The 11,704-nt window shown below is 39.0% G+C and overlaps 1 protein-coding gene across 1 annotated transcript in view; it reads left to right on the forward strand.

Annotated features, from left to right (window-relative positions):
- col26a1 (collagen, type XXVI, alpha 1) overlaps positions 1 to 11,704 on the forward strand; it is a 72,434-nt gene that overhangs the window by 42,774 nt on the left and 17,956 nt on the right. Inside the window, exons 4-7 of the mRNA XM_079804722.1 lie at positions 9,680 to 9,741; positions 9,819 to 9,948; positions 11,135 to 11,224; positions 11,294 to 11,407. Coding sequence (XP_079660848.1) covers positions 9,680 to 9,741; positions 9,819 to 9,948; positions 11,135 to 11,224; positions 11,294 to 11,407 — 396 coding nt within the window. The remainder of the gene's footprint in view (positions 1 to 9,679; positions 9,742 to 9,818; positions 9,949 to 11,134; positions 11,225 to 11,293; positions 11,408 to 11,704) is intronic.

Below are 11,704 nucleotides of genomic sequence, written 5' to 3' on the forward strand. Positions count from 1 at the left end.
GTGTTTGTGTTACTCAGATCCTGGGTCAGACGTAACAACCCAGTGTTTGCGTAGTGTTTGTGTTACACAGATCCTGGGTCAGACGTAACAACCCAGTGTTTGGGTAGTGTTTGTGTTACACAGATCCTGGGTCAGATGTAACAACCCAGTGTTTGGGTAGTGTTTGTGTTACACAGATCCTGGGTCAGACGTAACAACCCAGTGTTTGAGTAGTGTTTGTGTTACACAGATCCTGGGTCAGACGTAACAACCCAGTGTTTGAGTAGTGTTTGTGTTACACAGATCCTGGGTCAGACGTAACAACCCAGTGTTTGGGTAGTTTTTGTGTTAGCCAGATCCTGGGTCAGACGTAACAACCCAGTGTTTGAGTAGTGTTTGTTTTACCCAGTTCCTGGGTCAGACGTAACAACCCAGTGTTTGGGTAGTGTTTGTGTTACACAGATCCTGGGTCAGACGTAACAACCCAGTGTTTGGGTAGTTTTTGTGTTACACAGATCCTGGGTCAGACGTAACAACCCAGTGTTTGAGTAGTTTGTGTTACCCAGATCCTGCGTCAGACGTAACAACCCAGTGTTTGAGTAGTGTTTGTGTTACACAGATCCTGGGTCAGACGTAACAACCCAGTGTTTGAGTAGTTTATGTGTTACCCAGATCCTGCGTCAGACGTAACAACCCAGTGTTTGAGTAGTGTTTGTGTTACACAGATCCTGGGTCAGACGTAACAACCCAGTGTTTGGGTAGTGTTTGTGTTACACAGATCCTGGGTCAGACGTAACAACCCAGTGTTTGAGTAGTGTTTGTGTTACCCAGTTCCTGGATCAGACGTAACAACCCAGTGTTTGGGTAGTGTTTGTGTTACACAGATCCTGGATCAGACGTAACAACCCAGTGTTTGGGTAGTGTTTGTGTTACCCAGTTCCTGGGTCAGACGTAACAACCCAGTGTTTGGGTAGTGTTTGTTTTACACAGATCCTGGATCAGACGTAAAAACCCAGTGTTTGAGTAGTTTTTGTGTTACTCAGATCCTGGGTCAGACGTAACAACCCAGTGTTTGGGTAGTTTTTGTGTTACTTAGATCCTGGGTCAGACGTAACAACCCAGTCTTTGAGTAGTTTTTGTGTTACACAGATCCAGGGTCAGACGTAACAACCCATTGTTTGAGTAGTGTTTGTGTTACACAGATCCAGGGTCAGACGTAACAACCCAGTGTTTGGGTAGTGTTTGTGTTACACAAATCCTGGGTCAGACGTAACAACCCAGTGTTTGAGTAGTTTTTGTGTTACTCAGATCCTGGGTCAGACGTAACAACCCAGTGTTTGAGTAGTGTTTGTGTTACTCAGATTCTGGGTCAGACGTAACAACCCAGTGTTTGGGTATTTTTTGTGTTACTCAGATCCTGGGTCAGACGTAACAACCCAGTGTTTGGGTAGTTTTTGTGTTACTCAGATCCTGGGTCAGACGTAACAACCAGTGTTTGTGTAGTTTTTGTGTTACTCAGATTCTGGGTCAGACGTAACAACCCAGTGTTTGTGTAGTTTTTGTGTTACTCAGATTCTGGGTCAGACGTAACAACCCAGTGTTTGAGTAGTGTTTGTGTTACACAGATCCTGGGTCAGACGTAACAACCCAGTGTTTGAGTAGTGTTTGTGTTACACAGATCCTGGGTCAGACGTAACAACCCAGTGTTTGGGTAGTTTTTGTGTTAGCCAGATCCTGGGTCAGACGTAACAACCCAGTGTTTGAGTAGTGTTTGTGTTACCCAGTTCCTGGGTCAGACGTAACAACCCAGTGTTTGGGTAGTGTTTGTGTTACACAGATCCTGGGTCAGACGTAACAACCCAGTGTTTGGGTAGTTTTTGTGTTACACAGATCCTGGGTCAGACGTAACAACCCAGTGTTTGAGTAGTTTGTGTTACCCAGATCCTGCGTCAGACGTAACAACCCAGTGTTTGAGTAGTGTTTGTGTTACACAGATCCTGGGTCAGACGTAACAACCCAGTGTTTGAGTAGTTTATGTGTTACCCAGATCCTGCGTCAGACGTAACAACCCAGTGTTTGAGTAGTGTTTGTGTTACACAGATCCTGGGTCAGACGTAACAACCCAGTGTTTGGGTAGTGTTTGTGTTACACAGATCCTGGGTCAGACGTAACAACCCAGTGTTTGAGTAGTGTTTGTGTTACCCAGTTCCTGGATCAGACGTAACAACCCAGTGTTTGGGTAGTGTTTGTGTTACACAGATCCTGGATCAGACGTAACAACCCAGTGTTTGGGTAGTGTTTGTGTTACCCAGTTCCTGGGTCAGACGTAACAACCCAGTGTTTGGGTAGTGTTTGTTTTACACAGATCCTGGATCAGACGTAAAAACCCAGTGTTTGAGTAGTTTTTGTGTTACTCAGATCCTGGGTCAGACGTAACAACCCAGTGTTTGGGTAGTTTTTGTGTTACTTAGATCCTGGGTCAGACGTAACAACCCAGTCTTTGAGTAGTTTTTGTGTTACACAGATCCAGGGTCAGACGTAACAACCCATTGTTTGAGTAGTGTTTGTGTTACACAGATCCAGGGTCAGACGTAACAACCCAGTGTTTGGGTAGTGTTTGTGTTACACAAATCCTGGGTCAGACGTAACAACCCAGTGTTTGAGTAGTTTTTGTGTTACTCAGATCCTGGGTCAGACGTAACAACCCAGTGTTTGAGTAGTGTTTGTGTTACTCAGATTCTGGGTCAGACGTAACAACCCAGTGTTTGGGTATTTTTTGTGTTACTCAGATCCTGGGTCAGACGTAACAACCCAGTGTTTGGGTAGTGTTTGTGTTACACAAATCCTGGGTCAGACGTAACAACCAGTGTTTGAGTAGTGTTTGTGTTACTCAGATCCTGGGTCAGACGTAACAACCCAGTGTTTGGGTAGTGTTTGTGTTACACAAATCCTGGGTCAGACGTAACAACCCAGTGTTTGAGTAGTGTTTGTGTTACTCAGATCCTGGGTCAGACGTAACAACCCAGTGTTTGGGTAGTGTTTGTGTTACACAAATCCTGGGTCAGACGTAACAACCCAGTGTTTGAGTAGTGTTTGTGTTACTCAGATCCTGGGTCAGACGTAACAACCCAGTGTTTGCGTAGTGTTTGTGTTACACAAATCCTGGGTCAGACGTAACAACCCAGTGTTTGAGTAGTGTTTGTGTTACTCAGATCCTGGGTCAGACGTAACAACCCAGTGTTTGAGTAGTGTTTGTGTTACACAGATCCTGGGTCAGACGTAACAACCCAGTGTTTGGGTAGTGTTTGTGTTACACAAATCCTGGGTCAGACGTAACAACCAGTGTTTTTCCTATATTTACCCAGCCCTTGGGTTGTTTGTAACCCACTGTTTTTTAGAGTGAAACGTGTATTTAGCATAGGGGGGGGGGAAGTTGATGACGCACAATCTGTAGATTTGGTAATACAGCTTATTCCAATTCTGTATGAAACTGATTAATTGTATCATATTTTACCAATAAACCCTTTATAAACTGCATTCACCCATGCAGAAGTATCTCATGTCTCCATAATCTCTGAAAACCCCATCAGTCTCTGCCAGAAGGCTGTGATTGGGTGTGGAGTCTTCATGTGGTCAGCTCGCATGTGTGATTTGTGTATTTGTTCTTCTTGAGTCGCACTCTGCTTTGGTACATCAATACATCACTGATGTGTGCGCTGGCACGTGTTTGCATAACTTTATTAACCATGTCAGTTTTAATAAAATCGCTGTGCTCGATCCAAAAATGTTTAAGCCTTTACTCGCATCTGTGAAAAGCATAAGGGCCTGGCGTCTGCAGATCCCATCGTGCTGCTCTTCTTTACTGCTCATCCTTTGGGTGTTTTTCCAGAATACCCCGACGTTCATTTATCCACTGATCTGAGAGCAGTCCGGTGTCCACACGGAGAACAGGCATGTCAGACAGCTGAACATTTCATTCTGCGTTTTCATAGTCTGCCAAACTTTGACTTGCACACAGCCTTCTGTCATACATCACACAGTGCCATACAAAGTAAATACTACAGAACTTGTGCCATACACAGATAAAGAGTGAATGGCATCCTTTGGGTTTAGCATTTCCTCGAGGAGCAGACGTCCTTTAATGCAGTCCTTATGGCTTTCCACCATGAAAAGCAGAGACATGTCAACTGTTCTGCTCTGCTGGATGTGTATATTGTGGTGAGCTGTGACAAATTTGTTCCTTTGCGCTTCATGGGATGAGCTAATGTCCCTTCATGAGGTCTGGCATCCAAACTGTTCCTGATGACACTGCGACATGCTTGTGGCCTTTAGTTTTGCATTTAAGTCAATTGAGAGCAGATGATGAAGAAACTCAATAGATGTAGTCTGGTTTATTTCATTGGTTCGTTTGAATGTCCTGGTATTTTATGTCTTTTAATCCAAATGTAATCTTCTGTACCAGTTAGTTTCTTTATTTTAAGCTGTGCTTAGTTCCTGATGGATTAAAGTCCTGTTCTACATTTGTTTCTCATTCAGTTTCACAGAGGACATTGTAGCTTTAATAAGGATTCATCTATATTTAATGTATTATTTATGCGGTTAAGACAGTAAAGTGTTTGATAACTCACAGGTAAACAGGTAAATATGACATTTATTATAATGGGTTTATGTGAAGATTAAGTTCACTTAAATTAAAAGCCTAATAAATGTTGAAATTGATATCTTTCAATGATCCTGTGATGTTGAATGTCCATGATTAATGTTTCATAGAGACATCAGTATCAGTATTAGTGTCATTATGTTTCCATCCACCTATTTTTATGCGCATTTTGGGATATCTCATCAAAAAATGCTGAATGGAAACGCCAAGATGCGCATAAATTCTAAAAATGCGCATAAAAACGTATGCGCTCGTTTGAGTCGGAGACATTTTCTATCCGATACGAAAACATGCGCATAAACTATGATGGAAATGCATTATCAAATAAATTCCTTGATGCACATAAAAAAAAATAATGTGACTTTTGCGATGTAACCGAATAACTGCACTTAACCAGCGGAAAAATCTTGTTTGCAAAACATCTGAAATGCTGTTTTGGTCTTTCCGAAGTCTGTTGTCAAAGATGCTCGGTATATTTCACTCCTGTCTTACACGACTGCGTTCACAAACAGCACATCTGCCTCTGAAAGCATGACAACACGTTTATTGAGACGCACAAGTTTCTCTGAGACGCAAATCATTTATTATATACAAAAATAATTATATATATGGTGGCTTCTTAGGGATTTCTTTAGCGGTAGTTTATCAGGAAGTGACGATTATGTTCTCTTCGACTCACTGGATCTAAACGGTGCTTTATTCGCAAATTTTTTACGCGATATTGCATATTTGCGCATAAACTACATTCGCAACTTTGGATGGAAACATAGCTAGTGTGTCACGATTCACCAGTGAGAGTTTTCGTGATCACCACCAGAGGGCACTCCACCCCGGACTGTCATTCCATCAAAGACTACATTACCCATAATCCTTTGCCCAGACTCATCAACACTCATTGTTTACACCTGTGTCTCATTTACCTCGTTAGCCTATATAAACCATGTTCACTCTGTAACGTACTGCTCTGAGACAGAAGGTTGACGATCCAAATGCAGCTTTATTTTAAAGGGTAATCCACACTTGTAGTCAACAAACTGACAATCAGTCCAATAGGGATGTCGAAATTAATCGTTTCTTCGATGTATCGCGACGCAGTCGAGGACGATTCGTTATCGGTTCAGTTATAGACTTAACCAATTAGACTCCCCCTGAAATTGCCTCATCGACGCGGCATCCTCAATAAACCCATCTCCGGCGTGATGACTCCGATTGTTCGAATACTACAATTGAATAATTCTGAAATCGATATGTCATCCTCAATAAACCCGTCTCCGGCGTGATGACTCTGATTGTTCGAATACTACAATTTAATAATTCTTAAATCGATATGTCATCCTCAATAAACCCGTCTCCGGCGTGATGACTCCGATTGTTTGAATATTACCATTTAATAATTCTTAAATCGATATGTCATCCTCAATAAACCCGTCTCCGGCGTGATGACTCCGATTGTTCGAATATTACAATTTAATAATTCTTAAATCGATATGTCATCCTCAATAAACCCGTCTCCGGCGTGATGACTCCGATTGTTTGAATATTACAATTTAATAATTCTTAAATCGATATGTCATCCTCAATATACCCGTCTCCAGCGTGTTGACTCCGATCCTTCGAATATTCCGATCTATTATGACCTCTGACCTGTAAAGTTGTCAGAATAATAATAATACGCTGTTTGTTAATTGGCCAGAGGAGAACTGCCCCCCCGACTGAGCCTGGTTTCTCCCAAGGTTTATTTTCCTCCATTCTGCTCCTGATGGGGTTTGGGTTTCCTTGCCACTGTTGCCTCTGGCTTGGCGTGCTCAGTTGGGGACACTACATTTTTCAACTAAATATCCAAATAAATCTAATTATTAAACTAAATTACTGATCTAAAGCCCACACTGTCACTGTATGATAATTGAAATGAGCTGATGACATCAGCGTTTTCTCCAGAACGACTGTACGGCTGAATAAAATTATGTTGCATTGTTTTCCTGTTTAACACTGTGAAGCTGCTTTGAAACAATCTGCATTGTTAAAAGCGCTATATAAATAAAGTTGACTATGACCGATTCTAATGCACTGATTCTTTTCTGCCATCATTTGTCACACACGTGTTGTTGCGGTAGAGGGAGGAGAGACGCGAGTGAGAGTAATTAAAATACTCCAACTTCTTTAAAAGACGACATCTGGGCATCTCTACTTACGTCTCTACTTTAAAAGACGTCCCTCGTGCCTGTTCTTCGATTACTCTTTTGCCGGTGTCCCCTGCCTTGTTTGCTTGTTTGGATTGCCTGCCTGGATATTGGCCTGTGCTTTGGATTATGTGTCTGGATTGTCCCTCTAATAAAAGCTGCATTTGTCCAACCTTTTAAAGTCTCTGAGCGGTTCGTAACATGTAACAATGACACTGTAAAATTAAAGGGTAACTTCAGTGATTTAGCATTAGGCTTTGTATCAGTAGAAACCCGGTCGTATATTCACATTATGGTACTTTCCCCCCTCGTGTCCCCCTGAGACGAGAGAATTATGCATTTTATTTCTGGAAAAATTCCTCCGATGACGCAAATATCGTCATTTTGCGTCATCTGAGGATTTTTTGGCCAGAGGCAAAGACTACAGCCACTAGATGGAGCTGTTCCTCATGTTATCAACCGCCCATAGGGGAGAGATCTCACACACAGAATGTAAGACACTGACGGCCACACAGACATTCATAACAGAGCGATGCAGAGCAAAGAGAGTGTTTCAACTTTTCAATTACTTCCTGTGATAGTTTAGCTTCCATATGCGATCAGAAAACATGCCAGACTGGAGCTTAACGTACGTTTGTGACGTGACTTTCGTTCGGCTCACTCCTACTTTAGTGAAAAGACACGTTCAGTTTTTAATTGTAGTGTTTATTCTCTAACAGAACGAAATGATTGTATTAATATGAAGATCAAAACGACGGTGTAGGGAGTGGCCTCGTAGGGCAGCGAAGGAAGTGCATTCTGGGAGTTGTTGTCTTTCATCCACATGAGAAAAAAAATACATTTTCTGTCTTTTCTCAGTCTAGAAGGCACCAAATTCAAAAATAATTTAACATTTCTACTGCATAAATGACCCAGTTTAAATACAAAGCTTAATGCTAAATCACTGAAGTTACCCTTTAAAGAAGTGATGAATTGAGAAATCAACTTTCCTTTGAGCCTTTGATATATAAAAGTTCATGGTGATATAAGAATATCCTGTAAGTTTCAGAGCTGAAAACGTCCTTGTTAGTCAAAGAAAAGCTTTTATTGACACCAGACCCAGAAAACGAGAGATCTCTGAATATGTCGACACTGACGTCATAGGACGCAGAAGCTCCGCCTCAAGCCCCGCCCACCGACTCATGGAGCTAAACGGGTCGAGCAATAAACATGCGGTTCCAGCTCACGTGTGTAAGAGAGTTTATTCACTTCATTTCACCGCGGATTCGTTTGTAAACAAGACACAGGTGGAGACTGGATTTGCAGACATACTGAGATTAAAACACAATGCTGTGCTTCTGGATCTGACAGGAACGCTGCAACACACTTATGTGAGTAAAACGTGTTATATGTGCTAGTATTGCATTGTTACAGATCATTTGATATCTATTGATTACACACCTTAGCACGCGTTCAAAGGCTGGAGAAGCTGTTATTGGCTCATTCGGGATCAGACTCGGACTTGTAACGCCAGCTCGCAAAGCCCAACGTCCCGGAGCTGTGTGTTTATCAGACGGGCTATAGTGAAATAACATTCCTTTCTTGCGCGTTGTTGTTGTGTGTGTGTGTGTGTGTGTACGGTTTGCGGTTATATTCACTGATGATCGAGCGAAATGATAAAAAAATAACATTCCAATCAATCGCACATGGATGAGATGAATCATTGTGTTTGTTAGATAAAGATATTTTGCGAGTCCTGTGAGCGTTTCTCCAGACGCTTTCAAAACTATCCCCACATGAACTGAGAGAAGCTGAAGCTCATTAAATATGCAAATCTTATCCAATCCTAGCCGTGGCGTTTACTTCCAAGTCTTCAGTTCGGCACGCCCATCAAAACAGAGCGTTTTTCAGAGAGCCTCAAAACCAGGGCAGAAAATAGCCTATTACTGATTCATTATGAGGTTTCTGAATGTAAAAACCACATGAACGTCATAAGTTGACCTAAAAAAAAAAAGCCAGTTCATGACACCTTTAAGTGTTACCATAAATTATGCATAATTACATGCAACTAATCCTCAACCGAACCCTAGCCCAATAGTAAGTAAATGTAGTCAATGAATATTGCTCTGTTACACTGGAACAATGACACTTTAAAATAAAGTGCATCCATTTCATTTTCTATCTTCTGACCTCAAACCTGCCAGTGTGCGGCAAATAATGTGTAAAATGGGTTGCAAACAGAAATTCATGCTCACATTAAAGACCACAGTTTCAGTTTCTGAGACATCTTGTATTTTCTGAATATTAAGTTAAATTCTGATGTGTTGCATTTCTCAGCACAGAGAGATCAGCTGCCATTCGTCTTCATCTCATTTCATGCCAAATGGCAGATGCTCTTCCTCCACAGAGACGTGTGGTTTCTTCAGCTCCTGAGCGGCTCGTGAGGAGTCTCTCTCAAACCAGAGGTGGATTTTTGGGGAAACCCAGAGTGGGATATTTCCCTTCACTAGGTCTCCATGCATATGGAAAACCATGGTTCGCCAGTGTCTGGTTTTCCGGTTCCTTATCCCGCCCCAGAGAGGGATGTGACTGAACTCTTCTAGTGTCTCTCCATGTTCACAGAACAACACTGACTGTTCTTTTGGTTTCACACTGAGGTTTTGGGATTGATTTCAATCTTGCCATTTTACAGTATGAATGAATGAACCTCATTCAGATGAGTTTGACTAATGTTGCAGAAGCGGAGCAAACTTCAGATCATAGATTTGACTCTTCAGACGGCTGAGAGATTTATAGCATTCACTCTGTGCTGTATCACTTTATGGTTTTATGGTTAAACACAGCACATGTTAACGCCTCTTTTGTGCGTTCATCTCCTCAGAGTGCATGAACTGTACTGGTTATGCTGACATCAAACAGCGCCTGCGTGTCATTGAAGCTCAGGTAAGGTGAATGGAAGGAACCTCTTGTATTAAACATTTAAGTTAAGATGGTAAGAGTTGTTTTTTCTTTTTTAACAGATAATGTTACTGAGAGATGCCGAGGCACCGCCTCTTCCTCGGTCCAGCCAATCACCTGAGAGAACAGCTGATAATGAGGTGGACAGGACACACCCCTCACCGATAACACCCAATGCCATTGGCCGACCAGGTGAGAACAAATTAAAGTTTTAGTAAACTGTTCTTTCGGATGCGTAATTTCATATGATATTTATCTGTGTTACTTTTTTAATTATTTATTTTATTTTATTACATTTTCACATAATAAAACAAAACATTATATAATATAATCTTTAGGATGCGTAATTCCATATGATATTTATCTGTTTTATTTTATTATTATTTTTATTTATTTATCTATTTTCACAGAATAAAACAAAACATTAAAAAATATAATTCCATATGATATTTATCTGTTTAATTTAATTAGAAAATCTTTTAATTTAATTTTGTTTTTTTGTTTTGTTTATTTATTTATTTATTATTTTTTATTGTATTATTTTATTTTATATTTTATTTTCACATAATAAAACAAAACATTATGTAATATAATTCCATATGATATTTATCTGTTTAATTTAATGTAAAAACATTTTTAATTGAATTGAATTGAATTGAATTGAATTGAATTGAATTTAATTTAATTTAATTTAATTTAATTTAATTTAATTTAATTTAATTTAATTTAATTTAATTTAATTTAATTTAATTTAATTTAATTTAATTTAATTTAATTTAATTTAATTTAATTTAATTTAATTTAATTTAATTTTGTTTTGTTTATTTATTTATTATTTTGTATTGTATTTTTTTTTCCACATAATAAAACATTACAAACAAACAAAACATTATATAATATCTTTAGGATGCATAATTTCAAATGACATTTTATTTGTTTTATTTATTTATTTTACATAATAAAACAAAACATTATAAAATATAATTTTGCATGATATTTATCTGTTTTGTTTAATTTAATTTCTTTTTTTTGTTGTTGCATAATTTCATATATTTTATTTTATTTTATTTTTAATAATTTTTTAATATATTTTTTATATTATCTTTTCACATAATAAAACAAAACATTATATAATATAGTCTTTAGGATGCGTAATTATTTCATATGATATTTATCTGTTACTTTTTTTGACATAATAAAACAAAACATTATATAGTATAATCTAAAAATATATAAAATACATAAATATTATCATACATAAATACATTCATCTGTATGTATATATATATATACATAAATATATATACAAATATATTTAAAATCTTTTTGTTTTATAGTTTATATTGCCATCATTAGTCTGGTTAATTTCTATTCCCAGGACCTGTTGGGCCCCCGGGTCCCCCTGGGCCTCCTGGACCTTTAGGAACGATTGGGTTTTCTGGAAAACCTGGTCCTGTAGGAGCTAGAGGTAAGAACTGTCTCTTTACCTGGACTGGAGTATTAAAGCGACTCAGCCTCACAGCTCTGACCTCTGCAGGACCTCAGGGGCTGCGCGGGCCCCCAGGAGAGAGAGGCCCTCCAGGGCCACCAGGGCCAACTGCATCCATCAGGGGAGATGTTTTCACTCTAAGGGCCAAACAACATGGAGAGTGTGAGTACAGCAGTCCTCGCTAAACATCTGTGCACTGAGACGTTTGAGTTCATTATGATATTTATATAATGCATAATTCAATCAAAGAAAATAAGGAATTGAATATGTGTAGCAACTCATAATGTAATAACTGCACATAATAATATTATTATTTTAATAAAATGTTCATAATGTAATGAATGTAACGATTTTATCAAAATGTATTAAAATCAAAACAATTTTTACATTATGAGAAAAACAAAAAACATGTAATTTTCATTATTGTAATATCTTTTAAAACTAAAATATTAGTATTCC

This window comes from Gobio gobio, assembly GCF_949357685.1.
Source record: "Gobio gobio genome assembly, chromosome: 22".
In the NCBI taxonomy this organism is placed as follows: Eukaryota; Metazoa; Chordata; class Actinopteri; order Cypriniformes; family Gobionidae; genus Gobio; species Gobio gobio.